Here is a 10,831-nt window from a genome sequence, read left to right on the forward strand (position 1 = left end):
AAACCCTATCTGTTTTCTACTTTGGGTTTTGAGTCCAAGTTGGCCTTTAAACCAAACCTCTGAAGACTTGTGAAATCCTCACCCGTCCTCCCTCTGAGAGCATGTTAGTGTAAGGAGAAGACTGAACATACTGTATGTGTAACAGTCATAGATCTTGTGTGACCAGGCAGTGTTTTCACTGACTTCCTAGATTTCGAGTTTTCCTAAATTATGCTTCACAAGAAAGTCCTTGGAAGTCAGTTTTTCAGGTGCTTTAGTTTACTTCCTCAGCATGTATACCATACAGCGAAATTAATCTAGATACTGTCTTCTCCGCCCAAGTGGTTGATGTCCCATAACACTAGTCCACACTTCATTCTTCACTAGAGAAGTCTACAAGATTGAACTCATAGGCAGAAAGAATTGTTCATCTGCATTGTAGTGTGTTCAGCAGTAATTTCTCTGAGACTAGATAAATGTCCTTCAACCCCGCCCCACCCACAAAGAGTTGTGTCCATTATTGTTTAATTAAGCATTCTCATCTGGCTGAGCAGAACCTTAAAAGTACAATATATGTTGCTGCCTTTGCTGGCTGTGCCTTAGCATATCTGGTCTCTCCAGTGCTAATGGCCATAACTTTACACCTCTGTCCTGCAGTAGAATGCTTGAAAAGTGATGGAAGAAGGGGCAAAAGATTACTGACACTGAGACAGACCTGGCTATCTGTAATGAAAGGAATGAGATAACTGTGGTGGAGAAGATATTCAAGGTCAGCTAAGTCTTGCTAGTCAAACAGAAGGTGGAAAACCATGTGACTTAGCTTTCTGTACTACGGCCTCTCTAATGGATCTCCTTGCTGTGTGTTTTCTGCCTTCACCTCAGGAGCAGATTCGAACCAAACCATATTCTTTTCCTGTTGTTTTTCCTTCAAGATTTTCCTTCATTTCCTACTCTTCATGTCTTCATTCATCACCTCATTTTTCAGAGCCTTACCTTTTTCACCTTTTAAAGAAGATCTCACCCCTTACCCATTTCATCACCTTGGTTCCTCATGACACCACCAACAAAATATCCTTTGAGCAAAGCTACAGGGAGGAAAGTACTGTTTGTCAAAGCTGTGAAACAAAAGGGCAGTTTGTGTGAACCTGACATTATTTTACTACATACTGCAGCTCTTGATTTCAACTTCCATGCTGGCATCAGTTGGTGGAGACTATGGACAACTACGGGAGATCCATTTGAATCAGTGGAACATTTGGAACAATTGATTCACCAAATCCCCACTGATTTAGTTGGCCTGCTCTAGTGGGCTTAATATGTTAAGCAACAGGATTTCAGCCACAGTCTCCCTAAAAAAACAGATTAATCTCCATAGACTTCCAAGCCCCTGTTTTCAGAAAAGCACATGGAATTGCAGATGCTACATATCCTGGGAAACACTGTCTTGTTTTTCAACTTAAAGACAATCCTTCACTTCTCCCCATGTGCTCAGTTGTCATTGTTGTGCCTTCCCATATTCTGATATTTTAAGTTTTTCCTTATTTGAATGACTGCTTTCTAGGAGACATGCTCCATTCCCTCTGGAATACTGAGTTTCCAGTTGCTTCCACACACACCCTGGTGACCATTTTCAGGATGATATCACAGCCCACGTGCTCAGGAGACTCAGTGTAAATGTAAAGTGATGCACCACCACTCTTGATCCTAACATGTAAAGCCCTAAATTGTTTGGGACCTCATTATTCATCTGCCCTTCTGACTGGGTCCTTGCAGACCTCTCTCTTGCGGGTGTTGACACATCAAGAGGCCTGGAAAATGTCAACTAGAAACTGGGCCTTCTCAGCAGTGGCACTCTTCTTATGATAGTTTTAGTCTTTGTATGTTTCTTTATCTTTTGTTGTACACTGCCCAGAGTTTGGTAGAAGGCAGTACAAAAATTTAACAAACAGACAGACAGTGTGGATGTGCACAAACCTGTTAAAAGTTCAACATTGAATCTTCAGGAAATCTCCTTCTACCATGAGAGTTTCTTAATTCCACTCTCTTTATTGAGATCACCAGCTCCTGTCAATGGGGGCATATAACAGGATTAAGCAAGCAGAGTTGTTCTGAGTGTTTTTTTACTTGGGCTTTGGTGCATTTTCACTCCCTGCTGCCCACTGCTGCAGTTGGACCCTCTAGTGTAGTCAGCACTAAATGGGAAGCCACTAGGTCAGTGCTTGGGTAAGTAGCATGCATGATTAAGGGCAAACTGGCATATTTCATCTTACAGAGCTTTCTAAATAGTTCTGCTTTTGTAGATGTGTTCCCATGTTTAAGGGGTACACAGAATACTACCCTATAAGAATGGTTGTCAGGTAAGCAATTTGGTTTAGCACTGCAAATATATTTGTTAATTTACTTATTTTGTGCGTGTTCATATGCTGCCTGTCTCCTCAAGTTGACTTAGTTATAACAATGTAATAAGCACAGTGAAAAATACATTAAAATATAATTTTTAAAACCAGTTAAATAATAATATTTAAAGCCACAATTTAAAAACTCTTAAAAACATACCTAATTCAGTTCAGCGTATACACCAGCCAAAGGATTCCACAGCCTGGGAGCAGCCACTGAAAAAGTCCGTATTTTGTGGCTTCACCAGACAAGACTGTGAGGGCAGCGGGATCATGGGAAAGACCTTCTCAGAAGATCTTATAGGCCAGGAAGTTCATATGGAATGAAAAGGTCCTTCACATGGTCTGGACCCAAGATGTACAGAGGTCATTACCAGTGTGTCAAATTGGGCCTGAAAATGTACCATTGCTCTTCTGTGACTTCTGACTCCCCTATTTGTATTGGGATCTAATGCTTTTTTCCTCATTAGGTGCCACTTTATGATCAAGTACCCCAGGCATTAAGGTGGAATGGTTTAGGATGTAGGTTGTGGTGTGGTTAGAGTTAGAATGGTTCTGATATGCACTGTGCCATCAAACTCACCAGGTGACCATGGGCTGGTTATTTTGTGCCAACCTAACCCACCTCATATAGTTGTTGTGAGAATAAATTGGAAGGGGAGCATGTGCTCCGGTTTATTAGAGGAAAGGCAGGATTGAAATGAGCCTGCTGTTGGTTAGGAGCGAAAGCTTGCTCTTTCTTGGCCTGTGCTTAATGGGGCTTCCCCTTTCCCCCAATTCTTTTACAGCTGCTGCAAGTCCCTTACACATGTTAGCAACCCATGCGTCTGCCTCAGCTTCACTTCCAACGAAACGTCAGAATGGAGACCAGTCGGAACAGCAAGAATTGAAGCGTATCAAAACAGAGGATGGGGAGAGCATAGTGATAGCTGTGAATGTTGAAACCCCACCTGTGGCAGTGAGTGAACAAGGCAGCTCAAACTAGGAACTTGGAGGAATATTTCTTCTTAACACAATGCTCCGTGGTGCCAAAAGGAGACATTTAAACACCTATCATACTGAACATACTCTCTTACTATGGGGAAAGGGGCCCTGTGACTTCAACCTTCAGCACTGAGAAACACAGGTGGCCTTAGGACTCCTTAATTTAAAATAAAAATAAAAAGCAAAACAAAAGCGTAAAACCTCCTGTTCCAGAGGCTGTGACCCCCTCCCCCTACTCCTTGCCGTTCTGAAGTGACTCTTTATATTTGAGAGATGCAAATTTGGGGAAGACTGCAACTTTAAAAACCTCTGTTGGATTATTTTAAGGATTGAGTATCTTGATATATCACAGCATGATAAGTGCTTCATGTGACTGGATTCCAAACGATTGTATATTCCTCAAAGGGAACAGAGGCAAGGAGCCATTTCCTACATCTTGGCAGCTAGCCTTTCATAACAACCTACCCAATGCAGTTGTTGGTAGATATGCAGTATTTTGTTGTTCACATGTGGAATTAGAAATTTTTGACGTGTACTTTCATTTTTTTTTTCAAAATAATGGGGTCTTTGACATTTCAGATCACTCCATTTCTACTCCAGAAACTTTGGAATCACACAATACTTTTCATGTGAAATTTTGTTTGGTAAAACTGAATGTAGGGTTTTTTAACCAATGGAATGATTTAATTTTGTCCTCTTAAAGTTCGGATAAAGCTAATTTGTTACATCTGCAAATTTTCATATTTTAGCAGTTGCCTGATAAATTTAATCAAATTTTATTACCTTGTGTAGTGATCAAATGCTTCTTTGGGCTTGCATGTAACGGATTAGAAATACAGTGTAAATGAGCCGTTAACTGACGTAAAGAACTGCTATGAATTTGACCAGAGCTGCACTTACCTGTTTCTCTTTCTTGCTACCTTTTGCTGTTTGTTCCTTTGTGTTGACTTTGACTGTCCCTGGCATATTTTTCCAGTCTAAAGTAAAACAAGAGTCTCGCTTAATATTGTGTATGTTTAAAGTAACAGACTGTTCATTTAGAAAAGAGAAAATTCTTTATCACAAGTCCTTTTAAGGAAGAAAAAAAATCTTGTCAGAGGTATATTCAATATTTTTAAGCATAAGCACCCACCAGTAGAAATTAATCTGATGAGTTTATCCTTAACTTTTGATGTCCTACGCAGACCTTCTGAGGTCTTTATTAAGAGTAGCTATTGTGGTTTTCTAACAGTGGCTACCATACTATAATAAATGTGGTTTTTTTAAAAAAATGTGTGTTCGGCCATTGAGCATTTTAAAGGTGACTTCTTGGAATTGTGATGGTAGAACCCACCTTCTGTTTCAGAACCCAATCAAACTAAAAGTTAAAACTATTTGTTTGTCTTTAATTCACATGTCTAGTTTGTTTGCTTATTAAGGTGAGTTTAAAAGTGAAGACTGGGCGTTAACTTTTGATTTGTCCTTTTTTTTTGGCTATACCATTATTTATATGTGTGTGTTTCTTTTTTCATTTCAAGAAAAAATCTGTATTTTCATGATGGACTGAAATGGCTTGGAATGGCTTATATTTAGTCAGATTTTGGAAACTGTTTTATCTGAAGACCAAATATGAGAACTCTGTACCATTATCATGTTAACCCCCACAGTAGAGCTGTCACAGTGTCAATGCAGATAATACATATTAAAAAGATTATTACAAATGGATGTACACTAGCTGAATTTATAACAGCCACTATAAACGGAGTAAAACAATTTCTGTATCTGCAGCATTTACTTTTTGTGCTGTGGTCATCTTACTTAGAAATAATTATATTGAATTATTGGCAGAAATTATAAAAATACGATTTTATGAGTATTAGGCAAACTGCTGCGAGTTTTTGAATAAAAATCAAATCAAATCTGGTAAAATGCAGTCAGTCAAGATGATAGAAACTGAGGTTCTCTCATATACCTGCTATTGCCTGTGTAGCTTGTCAGCTACGTAGAGAGGACATTAACAGTTGATTTAATTCCAGGTCGTTATTAAAACCTAACTGGTTGTCAGTCTTACTATTCGTCATGTGGGGAGGTTAAAAATTGAGCAAGGAACCCCTGAAACAGTTTTTTCCATAAAATGGATCAAGTAATATTTTCTGTTCTATTAGAATTTATGGAAGCTACAGACAGGTTAAAAGTTTGAAATACTGCTTGTCATAACTGAATGAGAACTAAGGGTATTTATAGAATAGGCACCCACAGTAGTTATATTGTTTCTCAATGCCCACTGCATACAGAAACATTGCACACTTGTATGTCCTTGTGAAGAGGGAGGGCAGGTTTTAGTCCATTACTGTGTTGCTAAGAGTGATGCTTGGTTCTTCCTCTTTCTGGATGACAGCTGTTTGCATGAGAAATCAAATGGGGGTGCTTAGTTGCTTAGCTGGCTGTGCCCATTGAAGGTTGACCCTCAAACCAAATAATACAGTTATTGCAAGCTGTGCTCCCTGAGGTGATCATGCCTGCTCAGGTCCTAGTGTGAGCTTGCCTCATTCTGCATGTTGCAAATTAGCTTACTTTCCTTTGTGATTAGTTGTTAGGAAATACACTTATTTTTTGCAGCTCTTGACCATGGTTTGAAGGAACTGCATGCCTGTAGAGGAAAATGTACTAACCGAAAATATGTATTTCTCTTAAACCAAAGTTTCACCCTGGTTCTAGCCTGTTCATTTTGACTCAGACTTAGTAGGAGCTGTTCGAAAAGAGATACATGCTCTTAATTTGTTTAGTTCTGGCTGGCTATAGTTTCATTATATAATAGGATATTGAAAATGGTTTTCCAGCTATATATGATATTTGGTAACTAGGATTTAGTTTTTATGCACAATAAATCCACAGTAAGACCCATCAGGATACTGAGGAATTCCGATTAGCCACATCAAGTACTCCTTGTTAACACAAACAGTTTTGCTGTGTATGCATGCTGGGGATCAAACAGCAGACATAAGTGCAGTGCTGGGAATCTTCACAGCACTTCTATAAGGGATGGATTTTTGTTTGAGTTATTTGCCTTACCTTCATGATTTTAAGGCACTCCATCTTCATGGAAGTGCCAGTAACTTTAAATAGAACAGTACTTAACATTTGATCTGTGATCTTGTTTCCCTGTGCTGCTCTGAGATTTCCAAGATTTCAATATTTAGTATTACTTTGTAGCCATAAACAGCTTGTGTAAAAGTAAATCCTATGACTGAGGTAAATCTTAACCCAGTTACCGCATTTTTCCATGTATAAGATGGCAGATACTTTTGTCTAAAACCTTAAGACTAAAAAATTGAGGGTTGTCTTTTACACAGAAGTAAGCTGAAGAGAGAACAAAACGGCACACACCTTGCCTCTGCAAACAGGCTGCCTCCAATCACGAGGCTTAGCTTCCTACAGTCAGCAGACTTAGCTTCTTCCAATCACGAGCCCTATGGAACTGATGTCAGCTGATGCTGTACAAAACAACTGGAACACACCTCATTGGAGGTGGAGCCTGTAGACAGTGCCCAAATTCAACAGGGACTCGTAATGTCAGAGCGTTCTGAGAAAAGGGGTGGGGGGATCTTATACATGGGGGCATCTTATAGAGGGAAAAGTACGGTAAGTACCACAAGCTGTGTTGTACACATTTAGTGTACATTGCTAGCTCCTGAATGTGGAACTAGCAATGCTGTTTAAGCCTCCCACCATCTGTGGTGGGAAGCATTGCTCAGCACTTCTGGAGAAACAGTTAAAATAGTTTAAAAGCAGTAAGTGGCATTTTGGGGGCATTATGCTGGCTTTCTGTGGCACTTGCTCAGTAAGAAAACCTGGCTGGTGCACAATGAAATACATATTCTAAAGCAAACCAACTAATCCTTAAAATCTTTATAAAGATAATTAATTCAGAGCAAATATGTGCAGACACCATTGCTTGAGTGAAATGTATTGTGGCTTTTTGAACTTGCTCTGACCTCTTTGCTTCTTGGTGACAGATAGGTGAAACCTGTGCTAATTGAAATCTACTTTTATAGAGGTTAGACATGTCTGTTTTAGGACACAAATGCCACAACAAGATGAGCCTAAGGATGGAATAATCTGATCTTGTACGGTCACTGTGTCCTAAAAGCAGTTTGGTTCGCATGAGCAAACGGCTGCTAGGTAACAAGAACAGCTATTATGTTCTTCATCCAGCTGTATTTCATAGATAACTCTACTTAAATACAGTACTGAACAGCAGGAATGAGTCTGAGACATACAGGAAGAAATACAAAATACAGCCATGTTATAATGTAACACTGATCTTAAGTGTTGCATGTGCCTTTGTGACTAACCAGTATACCTGTAGAAATGGACAATGGTCCATTCCTCTTATTTTCTGTACCGCTTACCCTATCTCTAGTTTTTAAAAAATAATAAAAATAAAAAAGGAAGACTTGGAGGAAGAGCAAAAAGAAAAAAGAAATGCTAGTAATTGAATTATGATCCTGTGAAGGGCCTCCTAACGTTATAGCCGCTGGTACTGTTTCCTCTTACAGAGTTATTGTTATCAGAACTTATATCAAGCAAACCTCTACGTGCTTAACCAGTTTGTCATGGTCAAGGTATATGTAGGGCAGAAACCCTCCTTTTCCTCCTTCAGCATCTGAGTTAGGCCTCCTGCCCTCAAGAATATGCAATGAAGAGGGGATTTGCTCCCTGCTTGTTCTGCTGACTGAAGTCATTCTGCCAGCAAGCCAATTTAAAGAACAACATACTAAAATTACTTATTAAGTATTTTTGATATATTTTGGAAAACAGCAACAAGTGGAGCCTGGCTGAAGGTGAGGACCGGACTAGATCTTTCTGTAGTATTTCATTTGTATACAGTGATGCCTCGTATAACGAGTGCCCCGTTTAACGATGAATCTGCATACCGATGCGGATTTAGCGATCACTTTTGCGATCGCATTGCGATGTTGCCTATGGGGAAAAATCGCTTTGCAATTTTTCCCCATAGGCCCCGTTTTCTCCTGCTCAGCTGGGGGAAAATGCCTGTGGTGACCTCCAAAGGACTCTTTTGAAGGGTCCTTCCGAGGCCACCGCAGGCATTCCGCTTTTGAGGGGGCATTTTCCCCGAGCTGAGCGGGAGCCCCGCCGCTCAGCTGGGGGAAGATGTCGGCAGTGGGCGACGGCCTCGGAAGGACCCCGAAGCCATCGCCGACATTTGCCCTCTGAGTTCTCAAAGGGTCCCCCTCCAACATTGGAGAAAGCCCTTTGAGAGCTCGGAAGGCTCTCAGCAGCGGCGGGGGCAGGGTATGTTGGATCCGGATGGCTTCCAGCCAAAGCACTGGAAGCCTTCCGGACACCCCCCCCCCGCAGCCGCCGCTTGGATCCGCGCCGTGGCCGGCTACCCCAGGCATGGTCAGACTCGCAGGAGTCCGACCTTGCCTTGGGTAGCCAGCCGCGGTGCGGATCCTGGCGGTGGGAGGGATCCGGGCTTGGATCCGCCCTGCAGCCGGCTACCCAAGGCATGGTCGGACTCTCAGCTCTTCTGAAAGGCAGGCGTTGGGGCTGCTCCCGAGAAGCGCTTCTCTGGGAGCAGCCGAAACGCCCGCCCCTCAGCTCTTCTGAAAGGCTGGCGTTTCGGCTTCTCCTGGAGAAGCGCTTCCTGGAGAAAAGCCGGTGCGTGCTCGGGAGGTGGGTGGGGAAGGCTCCCCCACCCTCCTGGCCAAGCACCGGCCAGTCAGCCGGCTTTTGGCCAGCTGATTGGCGGCTCCAAAATGGCCGGTGCAACCATTTTCGCGCCCTGCCCTCTCTTACCGAGGGCGCGAAAATGCCTGTGCTATGGAGCTACTTCGCTGAACGGTGAGTTTGGGGCCTATTGGAACGCATTAAACGAAGTTTAATGCATTCCAATGGGTTTTTCTATTCCATACAGCGATGTTTCGCCATAGCGACGGTTAATCCATAACGGATTAACTTCGCTATGCGAGGCACCACTGTATTTATGTCTTGACTCATATTTAACCCTGGGGAAGGGTCTAGTTTTAATAAGGAAATAGATTCAAGATGAAAGATTTAAATCCCACCCACTATTGCCATTTACTAAAGATTCAGCAGATTGAATCACAGTGTAGGACCCTACCTTAAGCAGGGTGAAATTGACTTGGCCTTTATTGGGTTACTTAACTGCTATTTTAAAAAGCAAAACAAATGACACCTTGAATGATTAAATCTATTGTGACATAATCAAGACAAGAATACACTGTGTCACACACATAAAGGGTTAAGTAATTTGGGAGATACATAGATTATTGTTATATGGATGTCAGAGAAAATGTTGAAAGCCTTTTGAGTTCAAAAGGAAATTGCAAAAAAAACACACAAGCCATTGTTAGCACACAAGTGTATAAAATAAGCGCAACAGCAATTCATAAACCATTGCTGAAGACTGCTAGCAGTGCTAGGATATTTGTATCCATGTCTAGATCTGGTGGTGTATTTCTATATTATGTTGTCCTTTTTCCAGAATTAGCACTCCCTTCCTTGCAGCCTAAAAATTTGCTCCCTTCCCATAGGTTAATTAGCTAATAAAACCTCATGTCCTTTCTCTTCCCCCTGCACCAGTGCAATCCTCTGAATGAATGATGGCAGGGCAGAGATGAAGAAAACGTTGAAATCCACTTTTGCAAGATGGCTGAAATTATGTACTTCTCTGTGTTCTGAGATTTCTGGTCTCAGCTGACCTAGGTGATCACCACTGATTTTATCAGGAGTGTGGCAACATCTGCTGCCTTTAAGTCTCAGCTTCCCCTTGGGGATGTATATAAAGGTGCTGGAAGGTCCAAACCTTGTCAGACACTGTAAGATGAACTTGTTTGCCTTGGCGGTCTTCATGGAGGAGGAGGGTACTACAGCAGGTACTTTATGTTGTGAAGTAACACCAAATAGTGTCCCTCCCTTCCAGGTATGTAATTCCTTTGGATATGTGTCACCAAATTCATTCCACCCCAGCTATTATTGGTAGCTTGATAAGTCCTTATGTTGAGGATCTCCACCATCACTACACAGAAAAGGAATGTGGGTACTTAATGGGAGATAGGCATTGTATGGGTGGAAAGCGAATGTTCTCCTTACCCAGAAAAATAAATTATTCCAATACGCTTTGCTGGTGGTGTCACCTACTTCAACTTTTCCCATCTTTGTTTTTAATGGTTTCCCTTTATTCTGCGTGCTAGCAATTTGGAAGCCAGACTGGCAAACCAGGATTTTTCTTGCATTTAGAGGGAGCCCTTGATTAATCTGATTGATTTACAGCTTGTGCTTGTCAAGGAAATTTGGAGGGATAACACTATATTCAGTGTCCTCCTTCCTCTACATAAAATGAATGTCTCACAGTAAGTACCAATAATGGAAAACTCATAATTGTTCTATTCTGAATTCAACAGTAATCCTGTACACACTTCCAAGTGACCATAAGCAAGAGTAGA

At 41.4% G+C, this 10,831-nt stretch overlaps 1 protein-coding gene across 2 annotated transcripts in view; it reads left to right on the forward strand.

Annotated features, from left to right (window-relative positions):
• Nucleotides 1–5,111, forward strand: part of FOXK2 (forkhead box K2) — a 55,061-nt gene extending 49,950 nt beyond the window's left edge. For both annotated transcript variants that reach the window (XM_020796339.3, XM_072990374.2), the window contains exon 9: nt 3,164–5,111. In XM_020796339.3, the coding sequence (XP_020651998.3) occupies nt 3,164–3,360 (197 nt within the window). In that variant the 3' untranslated portion in view covers nt 3,361–5,111. The remainder of the gene's footprint in view (nt 1–3,163) is intronic.
• Nucleotides 5,112–10,831: the final 5,720 nt, after the last annotated feature.

The sequence above is a fragment of the Pogona vitticeps genome, chromosome 2 (genome assembly GCF_051106095.1).
Source record: "Pogona vitticeps strain Pit_001003342236 chromosome 2, PviZW2.1, whole genome shotgun sequence".
In the NCBI taxonomy this organism is placed as follows: domain Eukaryota; kingdom Metazoa; phylum Chordata; class Lepidosauria; order Squamata; family Agamidae; genus Pogona; species Pogona vitticeps.